General features: G+C 39.0%; 1 protein-coding gene across 1 annotated transcript; it reads right to left on the bottom strand.

Moving 5' to 3' along the window:
- Positions 1 to 20,398: 20,398 nt before the first annotated feature.
- Positions 20,399 to 21,623, bottom strand: LOC109827367 (probable E3 ubiquitin-protein ligase RHG1A). The gene is made up of 5 exons (XM_020394365.1): positions 21,570 to 21,623; positions 21,174 to 21,380; positions 20,853 to 20,924; positions 20,728 to 20,760; positions 20,399 to 20,620 (listed from the first exon to the last, which is right to left on the bottom strand). Exons 1-5 carry the CDS (start codon positions 21,621 to 21,623, stop codon positions 20,612 to 20,614), a joined length of 375 nt encoding a protein of 124 aa, XP_020249954.1. The 3' UTR covers positions 20,399 to 20,611.
- Between the last annotated feature and the right edge of the window lie 5,871 nt (positions 21,624 to 27,494).

The raw sequence follows: 27,494 nt of genomic DNA on the forward strand, positions 1-27,494 counted from the left end.
AGTTTTTGACGACCTTCGAGATTGCACTACGAGCCTCGTCCGCAGCAAACACACTGTCTTGTTGTTTAAGTTCCATCTTCTGTTCATGGGCATGAAGTCTTCCCCATACCCAACTTTGAGCTTTGGCGCTTGTAGCACATGTTTACCTACTTGGGTAAACTGACTACTAATTGAAACACCACAAGCTCTAAGAATAGGATCAACACTTCTCCCATCTTCGCAGAACGTGAAGGCAACTCTAACATTGTTACTGACTCCTCTAAAAAGAGGCACTTCACTAAGTCTGTGAAGCTGCCGCATAGGCCGAAGTCCAGAGAAAAGACTATATGCTTGGGGGAGCATGGCATGTCAAAACAACAAGCATATTTGAATTTAAGATATCTCTTCGAGATTACATTCAAAAGTCCAATAAGTTGTCGAAATATATCCTGATTTCGACTCTAGAACACTGAGAAATCCTCAAATGAGTGAGCTACTACAAAGACCAAGAGATCAGGGATCGGGTCAGAAAAGTTACCTGAAGCGACAGCGTCATCAACTTTGCCTACCTCACCGGCGACGATTATCAGAGCTTGGAATCTAATAGGAAGCAAAGGTGGAAGTCTTAAAGTGGTTCGTTTCCTTTGAATCATTTTGGAAACAAGACACAAAAGAGGAAGATGAATCCTCTCGAAAAGTTATGGCCTATTTATAGGCGAAGGAGCCAACCAAGTGGCTGAGATTCGTTACACGAATCCCCAAGCACCGAATCGCCAAAGGGTGCTGAGAACGAAGCGGCATAATCAATTGCATTCGTAATTAACGCCAAAGAAAACGTGGCTCGAAGCGACGCATTAAGTGCTCAAGACTTAATGCTGACGAGATGAAATGATGGATTCTTGTGGATTAACGGTCTTGGAACTGTTGAAAGTTGCCACGTCGTTCAACGAGATTTATTCTCGTTCCTAAGAAAAAATAAATAACGAAGGTCGTTGTTTCAAACTGGACTTAAGTATTGAAACTCGATCGAAAGTGCATTCGAACCTCGTCTTCGACGAAGGTCGTTCCTCTAATTGAACTCAAGTATTAAGACTTGATCAAATTTGGAATCCAAACATCATCTTCGACGAAGGTCATTCCTCTAATTGAACTCAAGTGTTAAGACTTGATTAAAATTAGATCCGAACCTCGTCTTCGACGAAGGTCGTTCCTTGAATTTTACTCAAGTATTAAAACTCGATGGAGATCGGATTTGAACCTCGTCTTCTACGAAGGTCATTCCACTAATTGGGTTCAAACACCAAGGTTTAATTGAACGAGACTAGAACCTCATTATGTCAAATACGAATTGGAATTTGAATCCAACCTCGTATCAGAGTAACAAGATCCGTACTTCATGTCTTAAAATCACAAAGCAACGAAGTTCATGAACTTTGGCATTAGATCATGCATTGAAGTGCAAAGTAGAGTTAGTGAACAAAGACATCTGAAATTATACTTATATAAAAAAATGTGAGGAAGGAGGCTACAAAAGTCTGATAAAGAAAATGGAGCTAAACGGACCTAGCAATCTGACGAATTTCCTCGGCGAGCTTAGCTATGGATTCCTGGTTTTCTGCCTCAACACCAGGCAAAGCGTGTCTACGCAGCTCCTCATCGGAATAAACGCTCATGTCATTTACAGCTTTTTCTAGCTTCTCCATTCGACCAATTTCAGCTTGAAGCAAGGGTTGATGTTGCATTTGTTTTGAAGCCAATGTCTGCTTCATATTCGTCATGCCTGCCAATTCAGCTTCAGCCTCTGCCAATTGGGCCTGAAGAGCCTTGAGTTGAGCTTGAAGATGGTCGACCTTACGTTGCTTTTGAAGTTCATCGTTAACAACATTTCTACCCTCACGGGACAAATTCTCTTTGATCTCTTTGAACTCCTTAATCCGTTGCTTAGTCTCAAGCAATTGATGGTTAAGTTCAAATAAGGAGTCATCCCTTTGCCGCATAGTTTGCACGGCCCGTTCCTCAGCCAAAGGGTAAAGAGATCGAGACCGATGATCTTGCCATTTATTGAAAAGATCTTCAACCTTGGTCAGGTGCAACCAGTACGACAAGGTCAAAGGTCAAATTCTTCATCAAGTCCATGAAAGGCACCAGCACCTCTTTAATCTCTACAAAATTCCCTCCATGGTCCAAAAGCTGAACGGAAGATTCTCTCAGGATGCTGAGAAAGTTCTCTGATATTTTTGATACGGTGAAATTTCTCGTCGAAGGTGGAGGATAAGCATGTGTGCTACTAGAGGACACCGTTGCATGAGTAGCGGCATAAGAAACTCTAGCTGCTAAGAAGACTGGCGGCTCATGGCACATGGTGGGAGCGTCAATAGTTGTAGCAACCATTGCAGTAGTGGTAGGAGCAGCAGTGGTTGCGGTACTTGGTACGACGTAGATCTCAGTTGTCGAAATGGAACTCGTAGACATAACGCCTGTATCCATGGCGGTTGTAGCTTCAGCTATGGTGGTTGGTGAAAATTCATTGCCTTTGGCTTCTTTAAGATCAACAATCAGATTATCAGCCACGCCTGCTTCCATGGCTGGACTCGGTGGCACCATACTTTTAGTAGGATCATCAGAAGCTAGTCCCGCCTCGATACCTATATCAACAAAGGCAGTGGAGTCTATGGAAATAACTAAATACAGCGAACAAAGTCGTTAGTATCTTAGAAATCTAGAAAGGTAAATGACTATACGCCTATCTTACCAGGATCAATAGGAGCATCTTCGATGTGAGTACTCAGCGCCGAGTGCAGTTCAGAGCGGAGTCGAGCTAAAGGAATCTCATCCTCAAGATCCAAATCTGTATCAACCCTGAGTGACTCTATCATAGGGGTCATGGGCGGAGAAATATTATGCCTTACTCTCTTGGCGACGCGTTTAGACTTGCGCATTCGCCCAGTTTCCTAATATTTTTCCCCCACTTGTCTTGGGGTCTCACCTTCTGCAGTTTGTCCTGAATAAGAAGTATTAGAAGGAAACAAGTCAAAATTAAGATAAGTCAAAGCTGGCATACCGGTAATCCCTTGGTCGAGATGTGGTTCTTCAAGAGCTGGGGATTGTCGATGAGAGCCTTCTGTAGTAGATCCATGTGGAGCAGGCTCACGAGGCTCATCCGTGGAGGCAAAATCCTCAAATCCACCAAGATTTGCTCCATCTCTAAGAGCATCTCCAATATCGGAAGCAGCAGGCATATGGCTCCCGTACTCGTCAACATGAGGAGATCTATGAGATACACTCTCATTTAGAGCAACGTCTATCTCTTCCTGAGTCTCATGAGGGCTAGGAGGAGTGGTTTCCTCTACCCCAGCACTCTCTTCAGCTATCTCTTCCTGAGTCTCATGAGGGCTAGGAGGAGTGGTTTCCTCTACCCCAGCACTCTCTTCAGCATGTAAGAACTCTTTGAGCCCTGGTATACGGCTTCGCCTAGAATCATTTTCGGATCTGTATCGGTGCCGGATGTAACGCAACCCTGAAGAATTTACATTGAAGTTGGGAACCGTTGCGTTTTCCATGCAATGTCACTTGCAATAATCAAGTGTGGTCCGAAGCTGTGGATTTTGTGGTGGAAGCAAGAAACGAGCACCTGTGCTGTCGGCAATAGTCTAATACAAAGCTCTGGCCCCAATGATTAAGCTACAACCCTCAGATATCAGTTGAGTATTGGGATTACCAACGTACAACTGAGTGTAGTTAAATTAGAGAGTGAAGCGACAAGGCAGGTAGGGCTCCAATATGCATACTAGTCCGAAATGATAAATATGATACCCGGGACGAATGGTCGTAAGCCACATGACGTAGCCAAGTGATAGAGAAGAATAACCCTGACCATTTGATGCATCCACGATGGCCTGTCCATAGCTGGTTCCAGGGAAATGAGGGAAACATCGATTGAATTCCCATCTCTTGTGGTCGCGAAGAATACGTCGTACCAAGGCCAAGTAATGGTGCTCCCAGTCTAAATTCTCCAACCTCTGAATGAAAGGAATGACTTTACCCTCTGTACGAGCAGAAGGCGTACCCATAAGGGTTGGACAATGTAGGACAACCCAGGCCATGAAATAAGTGTAGGGCAGCCCTACCTTTGGGTTCTCGTTACCTTGACAAAATTGGTAACATAAACTCCTTAATCCACAATGAATGCGGATGATCATGGCAGGAAGAAGGGTATAAGAATGGCCGTGCGTTAAACATACGGCAGGAAACACCATTTCAATTGGTAGCAAGTCAAAGTTTCCAGAAACGACAACGATTTGATGAAGCCACAACATGAGATATCCTTCCAGTAACGCCTTAGAAGAGATAGGCTCCCACCTTGAAAGAAGTAACTCTCAAAGGTGGTACCAACAGGGTAACCTTGTTCATCTGATTCTGATACCCGATGCATGGGCGGATAAGTAAGTACCCATCGCGACAATTCACTCGCGTCACAAGGACCCCAAGGGAACCACGGGGTCATTTTTATGCTCCAAGTTCTTGAAGAGATATCGGGCCTAGATGTTATGGCTAAGGAGTCTTTCACCTCTCTTATTGAGCCATCCCTCCATGTTCATACAAATGTGATAATGACACATTACTTCCCAAAAGGTCTGTACCACTTGGGGTTGTTCCTTCTTTAAAGCAACTAACTCCCGTTGACCTGGGATATACTCCTCATACGGATAGCTCCCATTCGGCAGCCCAGAGTCTTCTTCCATCTCATGAAGAGCAATCCCTATCTCTCCATCAGGAGTAAAGAAAGTACGGGTTGTAGGATTATACAATTTTAAAATACCAAAGAACTGGTGGGAGTTATTGATCAACCCGAATTGTGTCGCCCTGATGGGCGCATAAAGACCAAACTTTTGCAGGTCTTCTTGGTTCTCCTGCAAAATGCATTCGGTGATACGAGGCCACCATTGTGTAGGACTCCAATGAGACCAGCCTGGAGTTCTAAAGTCCTTAGCAGGGAATTGACCGTTTCTCCTAAAGAATGCGCGACCAAAAGTGTTAGCCTCTTCAGCAGTCTCACCAATTGGGAGTTCTTTTTAAAAAAGCCCAGGGTGCAATCCGGTGATGTAACGTCCATCACTATCTATCTTGGCGCCACTATGAGAAAAGTGGCCACATATGACCCCTGTACTGGGGTTAAATCCCAGTCCATTCTCCTGGGGGCCGAGACAATCTTCAAAGCAATAAAAGAGATGTCACGCTCCATCCGAGGTAAGAACAAGTTTCTCTCGTTTACAGTTCTAAGCCATTCGTAAGTCCCGATATCCAACAAGTCAGGATCCTCTGAAGAGTCTCCGAATAAGGGAACAGGCTTCACAATAGGTCATGATTGATAAACTCTAAGGGAGCATCAGTGATCATACGCCTAAATGTGGAAACTGAAGGGTCAGAAAGAAGATCCACTTCTTCTAGCCCCCATTCTCCGAACAGAGGAATACTCTTAAGAGTAGAATAATGAGGATGAATGGCAATTATTTGAGTACCATCCGCTCTGAGATTGCCATGTTGAGGAAGTGGAGTAGAAGGATATATGACTGCACAAAAAGACAAACAAGATTAGTCTCTGTTTGTGTCGAAAGTTGATTTCTTCATTGCTATCGAATCTATTACAACTTTAGTCGTTACAATAAACTCGAATAAAATAAAAGGTTGATCTTTTTATAAGATCTCCTTACACAATGAAAATAAAAAAAAAGTTTACAACTTTATCAAACAAATGCAGAGATCGTTTATCGGTCTTATGCTTGCGTGGGATCTTGGCCTGTGAAGGGGATGTTGATATTCGTGGACCACCGTCGATCAGATCTCATTGCTGAAAAATTTGGTAGAGCTTCATTGATTCGCGAAGGAATCAAGAAAACGTAGCGCTTATCTCGGCAACGGCGAGATAATTGCTCTTCTTAAGATTATTGCAATGGGATAATCTTAAGGAACGGACCCGGGGAACTGCAGATCTGACGAGCTCTTCTTCTTTATGCCAATGAACTCGATCAGATCTCTACTCCTCCTACTCTCTGAAATTCATGCACTTTTGATCTTTAATCCGACAGGGCTTTGCCAACGCTCGAGAATTCCAGCCTCTAGAAAAATGAGGGCCTGAGACTGTATTTATAGGCTCGAGGGGAGTTCGGGTGGTTGAAACTGCACAAAAGCCCGTTTTTAGGCTTGGAGACACCCTTGGGTGTCTCAGCGAGGCCGAGACACCTTGGGGTGTCTCGCTTGTGCCGAGACACCTCGGGGTGTCTCAACTCAGGCTGAGATGTTCTTTTCCGTACGCTTGTCCGTTTCCACCGTAATTTCTTCGTCTGAACTCAGATTTTAGTGATTCAAAGTGCGTTGGAAAGTCGACGAGGATATTTATAAGCTCTGATGATTAGATAGTTGTGGATTAAACCGGGACACATACGGCGCTTCGTCTTTTGTAAGCGATGCGGGACTCCCGATTAGTTCGTGTCTTCGTTATTCTGAAATTCCGTTACTTCACGTAGTTCGTCGATTCACTTCAAGCATTCATCGACATCAATCAAGATTCTATGACTTGGATAGTGACGTTCCTCATCTCCTCTTAGCTTTGAGCTGCTCACGGAGACCTATAGGCAATTTTTGATGCCTACAGATACCCCCTCCAAAGCGTTCTAGACTCGTTTCTTTTATAGAAGAGGCTGGGATACTTTGGATGTGATTGGTCCAACCTTCAGTCGGCATGAAGGACCTGTAGTTAGCTTCGCTTCTTGACCCTTTGATTTTCAGTCTATTCGATATTTTGACGAATAGCTGAAGTTCTTTCGGCGCTGCGTTTATCGTCTGGCCGTCGTCGGAGTCTCGAATCTAAAACTGGTGAGTTAAGTTTGGCTCGTGTCATTGAGTTGACTTAGAACTAACTACCTCCGTTGTATCGTGCTGACTTAGGGATTCAGATCGCTGTAAGTTGACTTTTTGTCACAACGCGTTGACCGTCGTTGACCTAGGGTTACGCATTGACCGGCGTTAACCTAGGGTTTCGGATCGCTGTAAGTTGACTTTTTGTCACAACGTGTTGACCGGTGTTGACCTAGGGTTACGCGTTGACCGGCGTTAACCTAGGGTTACGGATTATTCGGTATTGACTTTGGGTTTCAGACTGCCCGATGTTAACATAGTTTATACTCATACATTTTCTGGAGTATACACAGTTTAAGCTCTTAAGGTATTAGAGCATGGCGGTCCCAACAGTTGGGGCTGCAGGACCAACTATTAAAGCTGATTCATCTGCATGTGTGGATCTTATCTTAATCAAGTCACGAGACCAACTAACGGAGCTGATGCGTCAATGACTCGCATTTATAGAATTTTTGGTAAATCCTCAGCCATCAACAGGTTTGATAAGCCTTTACCGACTACCGTTTGAGTCGGGCTAGCATGCGGATTGTTTAAGTCCATTCTGCATGTGATGTTAAGCTAAAAGAGTTAACCATTTTAGTGCTACGATGTTGAATACGTAGACTTCGTCTTTCTCCCGTGAAAAGACTAAACAGCGACATGTATCAGATGTTAACTTAGGATTTTTGGCAAATCCTCAGCCCTTAACGGATTTGACGTGCTCTTACCGACTACCGTTTGAATCGGGCTTACATGCAGATTGTTTAAAGTCCGTTCCGCATGTGACGTTGTGCTAAAGGAATGAACTCCCTTAGACTTGATGCTACGACTTCGAATACGTAGACTTCGCCGTTGTTATGGGAATAGGCTACCCGGCAACGTGTGTTAGACGCTGACGTATCCCTACTTAGGCTTCAGGATAAAAGTCCCCAGACTGGAATTCTGGTGTCTTCTTCAATCGGAGAAAGACTAAACCGGCAACGCGTATTAGGCGTTGACTTATCCCTACTTAGGATTCAGGATAAAATTCCCCTTGCGTGTAAAGCACGGATTTTGGTGTTATGAATAACAACCTGTCACAATATCGAATATGTGGGCTTTTGTCCCTTTTTTATGGTTAAGGACTAACCGGCAACGCGTGTTAGGCGGTGACTTATCCCTTCTTAGGCTTCGGGATAAAATTCCCCAAACTGGAATTCTGGTGTCTTCTTCAATCGGTGAAAGACTAAATCGGCAACACGTGTCAGGTGTTGACTTATCCCTACTCAGGATTCGGGATAAAATTCTCTGTATCTGTGAGGCACAGATTTTGGGAGTTAAAAAAAGTAGTGTCTTCTCTTGGGGCAAAGACGAACCTGAAATTGGAGAGGAAGAATTGTATATTCTATCTCCCAACACTAAAGAGGAAGAATTTTATATTCTATCTCCAGTTGGAAAGGAGACTCGAGGTGGGATCTCCACCCCCAGAATCCGGAAAGGTGAAACTAAGAGTGGGATCTCCACTTCGAGAATCGAAAAGATTCAGATAACCATAACTATCGGAAGGTTTGATTACCGAACTAAAGATGAATTTCACATTTATCAAGAGTGAATTATGGTTTTGGTCCTAACTGTAAGAAGGTTTGACCAAGTGGGATGTTTGAGACGATCCTAACTGTAGGAAGGTTTGATCGTTCGATTTGTGGATCTCTCGTTCATTTGAGGAATCGAGAGGAGATTTTGGTTGTGGTCCTAACTGTAAGAAGGTTTGACCAGGTAAACAGTGGGAGTGGGAGTACAAATCATAGTAGGAGTGTTGACTTGTACAAATCACCCAGTAGGGGTTCTTAGTGTCAAGTGATAAGGACTTAACACGAAGGGGTTTGACAATTCGTCAAAGATTAACAGATCAAAATTCCAAGCATTATGTCCGGAATTTAATAATGGGAATGTTGAGTGCACAAACATATAGAAGTTTGAGTGAATTCAACCGAAAGGAATTTTGGTGGTCCCACCGTCAATTAGTCTGATCGGTGGGGGATTTTGTGGTGGAAGACTGTGAGTCGTCAAACACCAATGAGAGTTTTGTGAGGGATGATTGATCCAACGAAGTGATCGAATCGGGTTTAGTGTTTATCACTTTATTTGTAATGATCGGGTTATCCCTAAGAAAATTACATGTAAAAATTCTTCCGGGAACTTCCCGTTACATAAATCATCCACCCCCAGCTTCCTTCGCAAAACTGGGTCTAACATCATAGTGAGTTACATGACCAGGTTATCCTTAAGAATATTACATGTAAAAATTCTCTAGGAACTTTCCGTCAAGTGTGGGAAACAGTTTAGACTCATATACCTATTAGAGTATCAGGGACCAGTTTAACCTCATATACCGGTTGGAGGATTGAGAAGCAGTTTATACTCGTATACTCTTCGGAGTGTTGGAAGAAGCAGTTTATACTCTTATACTTATCGGAGTCTTGCCGTTCTCATTTGGCTTATCCCAGCGTTATGACGCCGGCTTCAACCAAGGTCTGAATGTTATTCTTTAAAGTAAAGCAAGTCTTGGTGGGATGAAGGACCCTCCTGTGGTACGCGCAGTACTTCGGATCCGTAGTATTATTAGCTTCCTCCTGATTCGTGATGGGTGGCAGCTTAATCTTGTTGTTTTCAGGAAGGGTCTCGAAGATGGCTGGAACATCTTCGTCCTTGAATGAGTACTCTTTTTAGAGCCTCGAATCCGAAGTCTTCTGTTGTCTTCGGGGATGCTGTTGCGACGTCTGATTAACATCAACAACTGTTGTAGGTGCCTTCCCTTCATCATGGGAAACGAGACTCGAATTCAGAGGGTTAGCCATCGGCTGGCTTCTTTCGACCTTCCTCCTTCTGAGAAAGCGTTCGGCCTGCTCTCCGCGCACCTTCAACTCTTTCTAGGTATTAAGAGGCTCTACTCCCATAACATCCAAGATGTTAATGGACAAGTTGTTATGATAGGTTTGCAAGACGAATTCCTCCGTGACGGGATCCTTGCAGTTCATTGCCTGATTGCGAAAGCGTTTGATGAAGGTATCCACCGACTCTCCGTCTTTTTGTTTCTCATCGAAGAGTGTCTTGATCGACACTTCGGCGTCATCATCAAAAAAATGAGCGAGGAACATGCTCTCCAGGCCCTCCCAGCTGTTGATGCTTCCAAGCTTGAGACGGCGGTACCAATCGAAGGCGGTCCCACGAAGGGTGCCAACAAATAACCGGACAATCAAAGGCTCACTGCCAGAGATCACTCCCAAGTGGGACTTGAAATAGATCAGATGCTGAGTGGGCGAGCCCTTTCCGTCGAATGGCATGAAGTTGATCAGGTTGAACTTTGCCGGATACGGAATCGAATCCCACTCTTTTGGATAAGGATACGGAACGCCGGTCTTCTTTACCTCTCGAGCAGCCATCAGAGCGTTAATTTTGCTCTCGAGGTCCTTCATCTTTTCGTCCTCATCTATATCCTAATTTGGATAATTTTTGAGAGGAATAATGCGGTCACCCCCAGTGTTATCATCATTGGTGGGTCCACCCCCGGCATCGTTATTTTTAGTGGGGCTACCCCCAGCGGTTTGTTCATCCACATCTGAATCGTTACCTGCTTGGTTAGCAGTGCTGCGACGGTTGGACTCGCCTAGCTGATTTGACAAAGCTCGAATTTATTGGACGTGCATTTGTCTCATCTCCTGTATAGCCATTTCCATTTCAATTTTGAATGCTTCTTTCTGCTTGGCTAGAGTATCCTCAATTATTTTGGCTATTTGCTCGGTGTTGATCATGAACACTTCCCGAGCTTGTCCTATGCTAGACGTTGTATCGTCAGAGGTGATTGCGGAATAAGAATCTGAGAGTTCGTCATCGGAATGGATTCCTTCACGGACTCCTTGGTAATCATCTTGTCCAACGGCTTCTAGCTGAAGCTAAGATATTTGTTGGGTTATTCCTGAACTGACTTCCTTTCCTGGAGAAAAATTAGGGTTGGAGCTATTTGAACAAATCGGAGACTTTCCCTTTTCGACCATGTTGGTAGTAACTGTTGGGAGTTCGTCATCTTGAACGACCGATCGTTTCTTACGAAGACGCTTTGGATTGAACTTAGCCTTTCCGTTGGAGATCCTCTCAAATACCGAGACCCTCTGCGGAGCGGTCTTGGGGCAGCTACATGCTGATAATACTACCATTATAATTTTGTTACACGGACAGTGAGAGTCCGCGTCCCGGGTACTTCTCTTTCGAGATTTATTCGTACCCCCAGCCCGATAGTACAACTCATCGACATTGCAGTCAGAGCAACCTATCAGCTGTTTACATGAATTCTCAGGTATAACGCGTTCGTCTGTCTGACGTGTTTTCCTCTGAGTAAACATTGCCTTGTTGGCGTCTGCAGGAGTCACACGTTTGGAAACACACTTTTGTGAGGGTGAAACCTTAACGGGCTCCTGGTTTTCTGTACGCACCCCCAAGTGGGCCATTGCAGAAATCAACTTGTTAGGAGGTCGTGTACGACCCCCAGTCTGGATGTTTGCTCGGGGTTCCTTTAATGGTCCCCAGTGTTCCTTAACAGGCGCTTTGCCTCGATCTTCGTATAGAGAACCGAGGCGATCCTTCAGAGGAATCCTGAACTTGGGGAAATCCACGCTGCGGTGTGGCTTTACCGGAGGTTCAGGATCTGAAGTTGACAAAAGCTTAATGACAGTTCCGTTTGTTTTTGCCTTAGGCGCTGATTTAGCTTTTGGCATCCAAACTTGTTTAGATCTTGGCGATTTCTTAACTACCTCTTCCTTTTGCATTGTCTGTGCTTTTCGCACAAGGGTTCGGCCATGCGCAAGCAAGGCGCGGCGCTTCTGGATTCGCTCCTTAATAGTAGAGCGGGTTCGTTTGACATGAACCCATTCGTTAATTGGAGGTCGAGAAGAGGATTCCGATGCTGGTCGTGGCGACAAATTAACCACTTAGCGCTTTCTGAACTCCAGATCTACTTGGTAATGGAGTCCATCCACCTGATCCAAAGCCTTGGCGAATTGGCGCATAAGGCGTTGGCGTTTCCTTTGACGTGCTCTCTTTGATAGAGTTGGCGCGCAAATCATGCGTTTAAGATCTATTACCTGAAAAGGTGGGTAGAACGCTAGGTTCGTGCGAAGAGCCAACAACCTTCTTGCCTTTGCTCTTGCTTCGGTCTATAGCGGTCTTAGGGGCCATTGATTTCGCTTAAAGGGTTTGCGAAGAAAGAAAGATCGGAATTTTGAGAAGAGAAGGAGTTCAAATAACCTAAACGACGAAGAGAGAAGAAAGGACTTCTCATATGATGATACCCTATTTATAGGGGCGGGAAAAGGGTCGAATCAATGATCGCGCTCTTCAGTTAAGGTTGTTTTACGAGATCTCTCCCCAACAAGATCTACAGATGGGATTCACGGGGATTTCCAATCACCAGCTAGCAACCATTCGCTAGGTCTGGTAAAGGTGCATAGCAGTGGTGCTGACGAAGCTGCGAGGGGTCATTTGTCAGACGTTGGTTATTCTGACAAGGCTTGTATAAAGGGACAGACTCCAGAACGAACCGCAAAGTAACTTTTGCAAACACGAAGTTCATGACAAAACGAGGTTCGTGAAATAAACTCCTCAGGTTTGAGATACCTATTCAAAGTATTTTAGACTACATACAACCCAATTCAAGTCTGAAAACTTTGAAGGGGGTTTTGTAGCATTAAAAAATGCCAAAATTCGAAAGACGAAAAGAAGGGTCAGGGAAACAAACCCCTTTTCAATCAAAAATGAGGTTCGTTGTTTAGAAAAGATCAACCTCGAGAACGAGAGTCGCCATGTAGTGGAACTCAATATTGAAAGATAAAGTTCATTATTAAATGAAACAAATCTACGAGACTCGGAGCTCGTCATTGGATACGAGGTTCGTGGTTTGCTAGTGGATATGGAATTCGGAGATCGTCTTGGATACGAGGTTCAAGGTTCACGAGTGGATACAGGGTTCAAAGCTCGTTGTTGGACACGAGTTGAACTCTAGCTGTCAAAGATGAAGCTCGTCATTGGATACGAGGTTCAAAGCTTGTCATTGGATACGAGGTTCGGAGTTCATCATTGGAGGTGAAGTTCGTCAATAAAACCAAAGCTTGTCATCAGATTTAAAGCTCGTTAGTGAAGACGAAGCTCACGAGGTTCGCCATGCAGTAAGGCTCGACATCAAAGACAAGGCTCGTCACGCAATGAGGCTCGACATCAAGGATGAGGTTCGCCAATGCAGTGAAGTTCGTCACCCGCATTAAATCAGACTGTAACGGCCATGAAGACCCAGTCAGCCACATAGACTAAATTCAAGGAGTCAGTTACACCACGACTTCACAATTTTAGCGTATCAGTTATGCCCACGACTCCACTATTGTAGCACGTCGGTTACGTGCTCAAAAACCTATAAATAGCCATCGATGGCTACAAAAAGAGGGGATTTGGATTTTAATTGGAGATTTTCAAGCTTGGACTTAGAGAAGCATCAGAGATTAAAGTTTCTGCACGTCGATCCGGAGTACGAACCTTGATTCCAGCCGGTTAACAAAGGTCAGAAGCTCTTGCGATCTTGATCTGATCGTCAACGGGAGGCAAGCTCGACTCAAGCATCGGGGGAAACATCCTTTCGCCACCTAGAACCCACCTTAAACAAAAGAGAAGCTGAATTAATCTTCTATTCCTCTGTAATCGAGAGAAAGTGTGAGTGATTGTAAGGTTTTCGTACCAAGTGATCAAACCCATTTCTTAAAACAAGAAAATCAATTCCAACATCAATTTTTCGACCCTACAGTCCCCACCGGGACACATTACTATTACCACCCACCGGTAAAGCTTACTTCACACAGGGCAATAATCCATGAATATAGATTTATTAACAAAGAATGGAATATTATTATTATCAATAGTCAAATCATCGAAGCAAGTTGAAATGTTGCAATATAATCTTTCGAGGATATCGAAGATATAAAACTATAAACAACATTAGGATAACAATGGCTAAACAATCACAAAGAGCCAACGCATGAAGTGAATCAAATAGGAATATTATGGAAGTGATAAGATATACAAATTAGCATGGGAAACTAACTCGTAGGAATTTTAAGAAAGTAATCAATCGAACTCTCAAAGACTTAAGAGGAAACAATGAAAAGTTACCTACCGATTATGCCAGGATCCTCTCGACCAACAAATGAATTCAAGATTCTCTGTCCTATATACATGTATACCCACATGAGATTCTAAACACTATGTCTTTTATAATTTTCTAACTTAAAACTTATATTATGGTATAAGCTACACTCTAGATGATTACATCCAATATCTCTAACATGCACAGCAGTACCAGTAGTGTACATGCAGAAGATTTAGGGGAATGGATGGTATAACAATTAATGTCCAAAATACATGAAACTAGTTCCAAATGACTCCATTATGAGTCTAATTTTATAATATAAAAATATTATATCAATGCATGGTGTATAGTAAGTATTATGCTCTCAGCAAACTACTCCTATCAAAACTACAACAGAAAAACAAATATTACTATCTAGAATGAATGATTTATTTTGGGTACTTAACACTATGAAAATAAGCTCGAATTTGGTATATAAGTGATATGATGGATTAGATTCCAAGTCCCATTAGTTTCATCAAATTTCCATTTTTATAATGCATGTTACATGCAAAACAACATAGGGGGTAGACTAGAATTGCCAGTACATATACTAGCTATTAGAACTAGGTTTAGACTTACCAAACGTTATTCAAATTAATTAAAACTCACATCAACAAAAGAAGAATTGAGTCTAGTTCTAGAACAAAAATAATTTCATGCATGTATGTTATATGTTGAGATATATGCTCTTTACAAAGGACATAACTCAGGCAGATAGTTTCAGATACATGCATTGGGTTAAACCATATTTTTAAACTAGTAAATGATTTTAGAATTAAACAAACTAGGTCTTAAATGAAAGTCATGAAAGTGTAGTTCTTAGAACAGAAATAATTTTATGCATGTATGGTATATGTTGAGATATATGCTCTTTATAAAGGACATAACTTAGGCAGACAATTTTAGACACATGCCTTGAGTTAAACTATATTTTCAAACTAGTAAATAATTTTAGAATTAAACAAACAGGGTCTCAAATGAAATATAAGAAAGTCTATTTTCTAGAACATAAATAATTTCTTCATTTGGATATATACAAAGAAAGTTATGATCTTTTTACTGATAGTGTATCTTGCTGAAATTTCTGCACGAAGTTCTATTTCAAGATAAATTGACATGCATGCCCTAAAATGTTACATGCAAGACTAAATCCAAATTAAATTATATAAAGATAAATTGACATGCATGCCCTAAAATGTTACATGCAAGACTAAATCCAAATTAAATTATATAATTCAGTTCTAACATCCTTAATAAGCCCTAAAATGTTACATGCAAGACTAAATCCAAATTAAATTATATAATTCAGTTCTAACATCCTTAATAATAATATGCAACGGAGAATTTTACCTAGAGTTTTGACTTTGCCCTACTTCCTCCACCAAAGTCCTCAACTACCTGTTTTTAACTCCTTCTTCAATGTTTAGAGCTTGAGAGATGAAGGCTTATGGAATCTATTATTATTATTATTATTATTATTATTATTATTATTATTATTATTATTATTATTATTATTATTATTATTATTATATGGGGAGAGGTGGTGGGGATGTTCAGAGGAGAGGGAGGAGGTTTTGAAGAGATTTTTCTTCTTAAAATGGCAAAATCGGAGGTGGAGGGCACATATATATAAGCCCACGTGAAGAGAAATCTTCAATTTGGCCAAAGTTGAGGGTTTTTGTGCAAAATTTTACCTACTATCATGGCTGAACTATTTAAATAGCTATATTAATTAGAGGGTTTTAAATTAGTTATTTAATAATTAGGCTATCTCTAACTAAAGTTTAGAGCATAGTTGGTTTAGGTTGATATGCTATGTTTGTAGGCATGCTATAACTTCGTTAACTAAATCATAATACGAAAATTAGCTAAGTCAAAATTGTCATGCTAGAAGAGTATCTGGGACACAGTGAAGGAAAGAATTTACTAATTTATGGATCAGTATCGGTAATGGTATCCGATCAATGGAAGGAAAAAATAGAATGTTACAAGATGCCCCAAAATGAGCAATCTCCCCTCCTCTTATAGGCTGAGAGAGAGAGAGAAAGAGGGAGGGAGAGAGAGAGAGAGAGAGAGACCATTAAATATGGATTTAGTAACCATTAACTTAGGATATAATATGAGTGAACCATTTCCACAAATATAGATCTTGAAATGGTCATGTGTGAGGTTTGCCAATAATGGTCATGGGCGAAGTTCATTGTGCAGCAAGGGGTGAAGTTCTCTCTAGTAAAATTCATCAGAATGTGGATAGCCCACTTCTCTTGTGGTGTGAATGATGTAGCCTATGTGGGCTATTTGGTTGAAATTTATTTTGGGCAAACTTCGCTTGAAGCTTCTTTTTAACGAGCTTCGTTTTGGACTTGGGTGAGTCTCGCTACAACTTGGCCGAGCTTAGCCAAGACATATACTTAACATACATGAAGTGTTTAGCTTACGAGCATTTACTTCTTGAGCTTCAGTTGGACTAAGCATTGGTTTAGGGGAGAGTATATTTTAGCATCTATGGTTGAGAATGGCAGCATTCTTTAATTTTTTGGCTTGTTGATACTCGATAATCATGGATTATGCCCCTATGTGAAGACACTCACTAATTGGTGTATAAACAACGGCATGTGTGATTTATTGATATATCCCATGATTGGGAAAATTTAGAATCCTGAATATCACGGTTTGATTATTTGTTATTGAGATCTATTATTTCATTTTGATCGATGATCATATTATGAGCAATGATAGTTTATTGCTGATATCTATTCACTTCAATTTTAAATGTCTAGATAGAGTCCCTTTTCCCCCTTATTTTGTATCCAAGAGTTTTACGGTTGCCTATTTGGCCTTAGGCTTACCCCTATTGCTTCTGCATCTGCAGGTCGCAATCTAGCTAAGGGTAAGGGGATCACAAACCCTAATGAAGAGGACTAGCTCCTAACTCAGCCGGAGTAGAAGTAACTTTGTGCTTAACTTTTGTAGTACTTTTGACTAGTTTGGCATGTAATAATGTATATTGTAGGTTATGGTCTAATTATGTGTTGTAATATTATTCTCTTTAGCTTTTTTACAATTCTAATATTCTGTGTACTGCTATCAATCTGGTGATTCTAAGAGTTGTATATATTTCTGTTGTTAATTCAGCTCTTCAGTATTATTGTTTAGTATATGAATGTACATAAAAAGTTGTATATATTTCTGTTGTTAATTCAGCTCTTCAGTATTATTGTTTAGTATATGAATGTACATAAAATTTGAGCAGGTTTACCTCCCTATTACGGTCGATCATGCTCAGATTTTATATATTTTTTGAGCCCTGCCTCGATAAGTTTTGGAACAGCCGCTCAGGTTGACACCTTAAGAGTCTTACATAGAATACTAAGGGAACAATGTATTAGATAGTGTCAAACACTGGTTGTAGAGAGATACTACTTATGGAGAAGGAACTATCGTAGATACCTACAGTTAGAGATTACCGAGACGTATTTCTAGAAGACTTAGCAAGATTGTCACCAGATCGAGAATTAGAGTTTGTCATAGACTTCATCCTAAGGACCACCCCTATATCTAAGGCCTCCTATATAGATTGGTACCTGTTGAGATGTAGGAACAGCTTCAGGAATTGTTAAATAAATGATTTATTAGACACAACGTGTCTCCATGGGTAGCATCAGTCTTGTTTGTGAAGAAAAAAGATGGGAGTATGAGACATTGTACATATTATAGAGAGTTGAATAAGATGACAATTAAGAATAAGTATCACTTCCCAAGATTAGGGATGGCAAATGTGTGGTTTTGGTTGGGTTTTGATTGGGTCATAAATGGGTGGGCACATTTATGACCACTTAACCATTTATGACCCATTTAGCACAAGCTAAATGGGTTGGTTCTCATCCACCCATTTACTAAATGGGTGGTTCATGGGTAACCCAATAACCCATTTAGTTATGATTATGATGCTTCTATATATATGTAAGTTTCAGGGATCTACTTGTAAACTTTCATGGGTTTTTGGCAAACTTTTAGGGGGATTTTCTGCAAACTTTTAGGGAGTTTTCTGTAAACTTTCAGGGGGTTTTCTGCAAACTTTCAGGGGGTTTTCTATAAACTTTCAGGGGGTTTTCTGCAAACTTTTAGGGTATTTTCTGCAAACTTTTAGGGGTTTTTTTACAAACTTTCAGGGGGTTTTTTGTAAACTTTCAGAGGGTTTTCTGCAAACTTTTAGGGCGTTTTCTGCAAACTTTCTGGGGGTTTTCTGCAAACTTTCAGGGGGTTTTCTGCAAACTTTCAGGGGGGTTTCTGTAAACTTTCAGGGGATTTTCTGTAAACTTTTAGGGGGTTTTCTACAAACTTTCAGGGGTTTTATGTAAACTTTCAGGGGGTTTTTTGTAAACTTTTAGGGGGTTTTCTGTAAACTTTCAGGAGTTTTTTTGCAAACTTTTAGGAGGTTTTCTACAAACTTTCAGGGAGTTTTCTATAAACATTTCTTTCTCAATTGAATCGACTACTTGAGAAAATTAGGACAGAATTGTGAGCAAAAGAAGCAAATGATGACGGGGCTGAGCAAAAGAAGAGATGGACTCGTAACAAGTCTAGTTTACTACCTGCTCGGTTATTTAAAAAAAGCCCTTACTTTGGTCATGTGACAAATTACACTTGGCCGCACACACATATATCTCCTGCCGACGAAGAATTATGAGCGCCTACTTTTTATATTTATATATCATTGAGGGTGTTTTTTGTAATTTTTAAAAGTTTGAGGGTGTTACTTGCAAATTTGATATTTATAGGGGACTACCGAAATTTTTTAGATTTCATGTGTCATTTGCAAGTTTAGAAAATTCTAAGATTGTTTTGTAGTTTTGAACTCTAGAGGGTGCTTTTTGTAATTTTTAAACTTTGAGGGTGCTTTTTGTAAATTATAAATTTACAGGGGGCTGCTAGTAATTTTTTGATTTCATGTGTCATTTGTAGGTTTTGAAATTTCAGGATGGTTTTGTAATTCTAAACTATGGAGGGTGTTTTTCTAAAAATTTAAAACTTTGAGGGTGTTAATTATAAATTTTAAATTTATAGGGGACTATTGAAATTTTTTAGATTTCATATGTCATTTGCAAGTTTAGAAAACTCTAAAATTGTTTGGTAATTTTGAAGTCTTGAGGGTGTTTTTCTTATTTTCTACAACTTTTAAGGGTGTTTTTGCAAATTATAAAATTTCAGGGGGCTGTTGGTAATTTTTGAATTTCATGCGTCATCTGTGAGGTTAGAAAATTTTGATAGTTTTTTTATAATTTTTAACTCTTGATGGCGTTTTTATAATATTTTAAACTTTGAGGGTGTTTTTTGCAAATCTTAAAATTTTAAGGGGTTGTTAGTTATTTTAAGTGTTTTCTATAATTTTTAACTTTTAAAAATAAGTTTTGTAATTGTTTAAGCGTTGAGGGTGTTTTTAAAACAATATTCATCTAAACGGGTAAATGGGTGGGTAATAACCCACCCATTAATGACTTATTTATCTTTAATAAAACCTATACCCACCCATTTATGGCCCATTTAACTAAATGGGTGGGTTTGGATGGTTCATTTGGCGGGTGGGTATGGGTGGGCAATTGGTTTTAGGTCCATTTTGCCATCCCTACCCAAGATAGATGATCTATTTTATCAGCTCCAAGATGTTTAATATTTTTCTAAGATTGATTTGAGGTTGGGATACCATCAGTTGAAGATTAAACCCAAGGACATGCCAAAGACTACATTTAGGAAGTAGACTGAATTTCCTAATGTAATTAGGGATTTACATCTAAGATTTTAGAACTTTATCCATTTCATGATCATACATGTAAGGCATCATGTTTGGATGCAAGGATAGACATAGATTTCATGCACTACACCACCTGAAATCATCTATAGCGGCTGAAAAACGCTATGATATTATTTGATAGTGTTTTAATCAGCGTTGTGTCAGAACCCGCTATAGTAGGTCTGTGGCTTTACATAGCGCTTCCCCAAACGCTATCAAAAAAGTTCCAACCATAACGTTTTTATGTAGCTATAAAAGGGTATTCAATAGCGTTTCTGTATTGCTATGACGAATATCTTTCATAGCGGTTAAAAATTGTTATTAGTTAGTTTTCATTCATAGCATTTCAACACTGCTATTGTCTTACATTTGATAGCGTTTGAGTTACTACAATGGCGTTTCAGCGAATGCTGTCTTTCTTCTTTTAATAGCATTTCAGCAATTGTTTCCACTTCTTATAGCATTTTAGTTATGCCTATAAACCTTTGAGGTTGAACTAAAAATAGCTTCCAATTATGACAACCATAAAAGCAAATATTTTATTTAAAGGTTCAAACTAATACATAACCAAGTTGTAGCATACAAGAAGAGTTAACACAAATGTGCCAAAAAACAAATACTAGTATTTGAATAATCCAACATGGAGTACACGAAATTAATCATAGTACACAGAACAACAAAAACTAACTTTGCTGCATTACATATGACTTGGGAGACTCATCATCTTCAGCAATTGAGTACTAGTACTGCTACAAAAACAGAAATTAACAACACCAATAATGAGATCCTAGAGCCATGAATATATGGACACAAAACAGAAAACAACAGCACCAATAATTAGAAATCCAGTGCTCACATTCCCTATTCTCTCTGTCAATGCAAGTAGCTCCTGTGAAAAGTTAATTAATATCAGTGTTAAAAGTAGCTTACAAATATGAAGAAATTGATCGGCGAGCAACATAACTTTCCCTTATGACTTACCTCATAAGACATATTATCAACATCAAGCCTCATATCTCTATGCCTGTCATATAATAACACTCTTTGTACAGCCTGTTTGAAAATTTTATGTAAACACTAAACATTTAAGTAAACATTCTTCTGCGAAGCTAACTTCTTCTGGATTCCTATCCCTTCCAGAACTAACTAAATCAGATAAATCCGTTGAATTCTGCAAGTAGCAGACTTAAACATTCAACTTAATCACTAAAACTACAAGATGAAAATATATGAAAAATATTAGATAATACTGTATATCAAATAAAACATGAGATGGTATATTACTGGTGATTAATAGAATACCTGTATAAGGAGATCATATAAACGAACAAGTTCTTCAGGCTTCATGATCTTCTCACCCTTATCATCCCGCTGCTTTGAGAACTTACTTTTAGCAACTATCACACGCAATTGATCACGCTCTATTGTTCGCTGTCCCAATACAGCACTGACTGCCTTATCGAGGCCATTCAATTCATCTTTCACATTCTCGTCATTGCTTGCAGCAGCCTAAATTAAATAATGTTATTAGCAAATAGCAATGCACATTCATCTAAACCAACACACAGTCTACGATACACGTGTAAACAGAAACTGAAAAGAAACGACCCATTGGACAAAGAACACACATGTTGACAGGTGTCTTTATGAAAATATCAATGCATCTATTATTTAATATGTGGTTGCACAGTGGTTTACCAAATCATTGCGAATCAACTTCTTGCATCCTGATATGCGATGAACCATATACATCTTTCTCTAGCTCCTGAGCTGAAAAGATAATAGTAAAATAAAACCAACCAAATCAATATACAATGGAAGTAAAAATAGATGCCCTATAATTAGCCATTCACGAAAAAAACATAAAAATGAAATCATAAATTGCAGTGAGAGCGAGATAGAGCAAATAAAAAAAATAACCAAACCTTTCAAAATGGAAACTCGTGTCTTAGCATTGCTGATGGGAAATCTATGGCCAAGCCAGTAGAACTCTGTTATAGACTCTGCTTGTTGAGATCTTGCCTCGGCCATAACAACCTGGATATGAAATCAAATGAAGAATATTCAGGAGTTCTCTGGGTAACATTTCTCATTGGAACAAAACCCACAAAGAGCAATATGATTTTTAGGCCTTCCACTAATGAGAAGTTAAGAATGAAGCACATTGACCGTATAAAATGCACGACAGTTTGATGATGTATTAGAAGAAAGAACATACATATTTAATACTATGCACAAAAACAGTTTATAAACTTTCACTAAACTATAATTGGTGGGATAAATAAACCAAAAGAAATATCATAAAATTGAAGAGATGAATTAAGTTGTCGAAGGTAATTTGAAATTGTTTGCTGGGTAAGCAGGAAAGACTAGAATATCATGACCAGCGGAAACATCAAATTTAAGTTGAGCATCCATACTTGTGAAACTCAATGTAGCGTGTGTGTCTTGTCTGATTGGTAGTAGAGAAGCGGAAATCAGCTGGTGCAGTTCTTAATTCAATCTAACAAAAACAATACATAATTAATTAATATGTTTGGCATGCTATAAGTCACCCAAAGACCAAAGCCATCTTAAATTACAGTAGAAAAATTAACTTAAAGTGCACAAGATGGTTTGAGAATGGTCTAACCAAAACTGGATATCTACAAGTGGAAAGTAAAAGATATTGACAAGGTTCATGAATAAAATAAACATCAAGAGACAACCCAAACATTTAAGCAATACATAATGCTAGTGAAGTAAGTTAATCTAACCTCTGGCATAAACATAACCATCTTACATAGATAACAAATAGAAAATCTGCAGATGATTAAATTTAATGCAATCTTCTTAATGATCTTTGGCTGCGTATGTGTACCCAGAGTTATTTGAGTTTAATGAATAGCTCAAAACTTTGACAGACACATATTAGACAAGCTTTAATATATACCATCTTCAGTAATAGGTGTATGGCAGAAGATGCATTGACATAGTACTTAAAGAACAAAACATCTTTATTAAAAATTGATGTGTTTGTGTTAAAAAAATTTACTTTTTCCACATTTGTTGGAGCTGAAATTTGCTGCAAAGTGTTGAAATGGAAGATGAAATGAGTTTATTTAGTGAACTACATGACATGAACTTGTGTTTTCAATTTTTTAGCAATTATGCGCTTCAACCAAAAAGATGCTGTTTCATATAAAACATCAGTGTAAGACTGTCATTTTAACAGCCTGATGTTATATAAAACCTAGCAAAAAAATCCCATATCTGGATTGTGGAGTAAGTAAATGACATTGTAGGTTCAAAGTTTCCTGTAATCATTAGCAAAATAAATCCACAGCATTGCACCATCAAGCATCATCAATGTCAAATAACAATAGCAAAAAAGAAAAAGAAAAAGAAAAAGAAAAGCCACCACATCAGACATAAGAGGTGATAATATTGGCATACTGCTAAAGCACTTCGTGAATAACTTGTGTATATTTGAACTCCTATGACTACCCAAGATTTTCCCAAGCTAATAGGTCATAGTTAACAGCAAGGAAATGCCTAATAATAGGTTAACAATAGCCCTATGTTGTACACGTACACACTGAATCAAACACAACAGCAATTGAAGTTTGAGCTATATCTGACAATTGGTTAAGGGACAAATAAGGGGATTCAATCATGCATACCAAAGTGTTCAAGTCAGTTAACTGCTTTAAATGGCAGGCCCACCTCTCCAGTTGGACTATAAATGAGTAGATCATATCAACTTCAAAGAGAATGGGGGGTAAAACTACTTATACCATACTTTTACAATTTGTAGTTGGTTTTCATAGGGTCATGGTTCTGATGCCCACGTAACATATCATTTTTTTCATGAAAGAGGATGGTGATTCACAATAGAAAAGAACTATTTCTGACATATACCATACTTTTTGCAATTTATAGCTGGTTTTGATATGGGACATGGTTCTGATGCGTATGTAACATAACATTTTATACATGAAAGAGGCTGGTAATTCACAATAGAAAACAACTATCTCTGACACATGCCATATTTTTTGTAAATTTTAGCTGTTTTTCATACGGGACATGGTTCTGATGCATATGTAACATAGCATTTTACACATAAAAGAGGCAGGTAATTCGCAATAGAGATAAAATCCCAAAAATATCACTCAATAAATGCATTTTTTACCACAATTGTCAACTCACAAAAAATGTGTACTGTGTTGAGAATATTAATTAGCTGGTCTATCTCCAATATTTAATGCCAAAGACTTGAGTATTTACATTTTGTATCATAATACAAGGCATATAATACCCCTTTAATTAAAAGAACATGAGAACCATCAATCCAATGCATATGTAACATAGCTTCTGAAAGGCTCCAGTTTCGCGTTTTGGCAAAGATTTCTCCTGTGCCAAATTATTACAGGACAAACATTTAGTCTCCTTAGAGATGTGTGTCCAATATCTTTTTTCGCGTCCCTTTCTAGCATAATAAAGTAGCTATGATCCAAAGAAAGATGCAAACATCTTGTATTTCCTACACTTCAGTCTCATGCCTAATGAGGGAACAACTAAAACTCAAGACATACTAACAGAATCAGAGAGCCAAAAAAAAGAGAACGAAGAAGAATAATCAGTCGAAATGGAAAGCTAGGTCTCAACAAAAAGTGACCAGCACTCAACACAAAATGAAGAAATGTTGTTAACTCATCATACAGCTTAGCGAGAATGGAAAGAACGCAATATAAACACAACAAATTCACAACCACATATAATCGAGCGCATGATACTCAAACATCCATAACATCATATTTTATAAAATAAAAATAAAAACCACATACCCCGGTGCTAGCATGATGCTTATCACTGCGAGTTTCAGCGGAGACTGACATCGATGCTCGAGAAGAACAGCGCCGCGCCCGCATCACTGAAATGGAAACTACATCATAAAGTATCATTAAAGGGGGATTAGGGTTAGGGTTTTCACCGAAGAGAAGGAGCGAGCGACAGAGCTTTGAGCGGCATCCACAACAATGTCCAATCGATTGGTCGGTCTACTACTGAAGGAGGAGGAGGAGCTCGAATCAGAGGAGCTCGAATCAGGGTTTTTAGGGGAGAGGAGGAGGTGGCGAGAGAGCTCCGATGACGACGCGAGGAGGAGGGCAACGATGGTTTTGGCGACGAGAGAGGGAGTGAGGGCGGCCCTGGTTTTGGCGACGAGACAGGGAGGGAGGCGGCGAGAGAGCTTGAATGAGGATGAGAGGAGGAGGAGGACGGCGCCGCTGGCCTGTTTTGGCGAGAGAGAGGGAGGGAGGGAGCGAATTGCAGAGAGGGATCGAAATAATTTGGGGGTGGGGGGATAAAATTTAGGGCTAGCTGTAGGGGGGTGTTTGTTTTAATTTTCAGTCTCCTGCTTAACTTTTCAATGCGCCACAACAAAAAAAAAATAGTGATCAAGTATTTATAGCGTTTAAAATTTTTTAAACGCTATCAAAAAATAAGGCACATACAAACTATAGCACTTACAACATAAACGCTATCATTCAACGCTATAAAAAAATAGATTTTTTATACTGATGTTATCATCCATATATGTCACGTCTTTAAGCAACCGAGAACTGAATAGGGCTATTTTATCAAGTAAAATATGACCTTTCATAGTTTCATGCCCTCTCTAATGCTGAATTCATTAATCATAGCTCTAGTTGATGGCTTGAATAGAATTCACGTTTGAATGTAAGCTAGCATGTCGATTTTTGAAACTGAATTTGTTGTAGAAAATTTCCAACAAAACACCATGTTAGTGTTTTGGACATAACTCTCTCTAGTAACATTTTCTATTTTAGAAACTAGACTCATGTATCTTTCAAATTAATCTAGTTTAGCCTAATGCAGATATTAATGGCTAGTTTGAATTTGTAGTTAAACTTTATGCATGGCTCTTGGATAGACAGTTAGACCCCTCCTGATTGAATTTCCTATATCTCAGCCTATGTTTGAGATATGATAGTAAGGACCTTTGAATTAGAAAATAGACAATCCTTTCAGTTAGAAATTTATTAAATTTGAATATGTTTTGGCTCAAAATTAGTAAGAAACTAAGGGCTTGTAATCTAGAAACTATACACTGTTACCTGTAGATAACTATATACCTCTGATATCATATCCCTATACACTTATACACTTCCTCATTTGAATTGATGATCTGAAAAGTATATTCATATATGAATATTTTGACTCTAGTGTTATTAAATTTGGTTATCATATTAGACTATTAAATAATCACGTGTATCTTCCAAAGCAAGTTACACTCCAGTTTGTACATGTCACATATTTGTGTATATAACTTTGCCTCTCGTCAACTAATTTATGCCAAACCTAATGTTTTAGGAAGTGGACTCATATACGAGTAAAATGACTATATGTTTACACAATTTGGATCCTATTTAACTAATTGTTTTACCATCACAAATCATGACACAAACTGCTGACTTTTTGTTCATTCATGATCATTATTGCATATAGCGCCATTTGCATCTTTGTCAAGTGATGTGGCATAATTATGTACCAAAAATGTTGCAAGTGCACAACCGTGTCAAGTTATAGTATAAAGATATCGATCCACGAGGAAGGTGTTTTGTAGGAGAAAATATAAAATTGGTTTTTATGTTGTGTGCGTGACAAATAGGAGTGATGAGTGAATGTGATTGTGGAGAGATAATGAGAGTGAACATGATAGTGTGTAAATCAATCTTTTTGAGAGTGGATGTGAGTAAAAAATAAATGTGATCAACAAGGCAAGAAAGAAGAATAAAAAAATCGAGAAACAAATAAAAAATCAAGAATGAAAAATAAAATTCAAGAATAAAAGAAAATACAAGAAATTAAAGATGGTGGATTTAATTATAGATATGAGTAATCTAAAATTGAACCCACTTCTTAGAAAAGGGTGATTCCCTAGAGGGTTCTAGCCTAAAGGTGAATCAAACAAAATAAAAATAAACAAAAAGAAAAATTTAACCCAAGAGGGTTTTAGCCTCAAGGTGAATAGTGCAAGAAATTAAAATCTAACTACAAAATAAATTGCAAAATCTAAACTACAAAATAAATTGTAAGAATTAAATGCAAGAAAATAAATCTACTCTATAAGCATGAAATAAATCTAATCTATAAGCATGAAATAAATCTAATGTAAGAGGGTTCTAGCCTCTTGGCTACTTAACAAGAAAATAAAATCTAACTATAAGCATAGAAATAAATCTAAACTAATAAGCAATAAAAAAGAAATAAAAGAGAAAAAGAAAAGAAATGCAAACCTCTAAATAATTCTTCATCTCTATCTTCATCATCCAACAAAGAGAAGAAATATTTAAAGTGGTGAAAAAATTATTATTATTAATTGTAACAAAAAGTTATAAATTTGGAAGGCCTTCTCAATTAAGAGTAGCCCTCCTCTCCAAAAGGAGTTACAAAAATTTTCACACCTCTAACCCATCACTCACTACCCCTATTTTTAGTAAACATCAATGAATAAGAGCCATTGAATTGAATCCTTATCCAAAACCATCAAAAATCAGCCATTGATCTGTAACTGAATCGTAGCCATCGATACCAGCATCGATGCTGGCGTCGATGCCG

The sequence above is a fragment of the Asparagus officinalis genome, unplaced genomic scaffold (genome assembly GCF_001876935.1).
Source record: "Asparagus officinalis unplaced genomic scaffold, Aspof.V1 AsparagusV1_Un165, whole genome shotgun sequence".
Classification (NCBI taxonomy): Eukaryota; Viridiplantae; Streptophyta; class Magnoliopsida; order Asparagales; family Asparagaceae; genus Asparagus; species Asparagus officinalis.

Bases quoted from the DNA above. Each gene is read 5' to 3' on its own strand.
- LOC109827367 (XM_020394365.1), bottom strand. From the start codon at position 21,623: ATGTATATGGTTCATCGCATATCAGGATGCAAGAAGTTGATTCGCAAT. The intron at 21,381-21,569 runs GTAAACCACTGT...TATTTAATTTAG, and splicing joins AGTTGATTCGCAATGATTTG to GCTGCTGCAAGCAATGACGA. The intron at 20,925-21,173 runs GTATTCTATTAA...ATTTTCAAACAG, and splicing joins TATATGATCTCCTTATACAG to GCTGTACAAAGAGTGTTATT.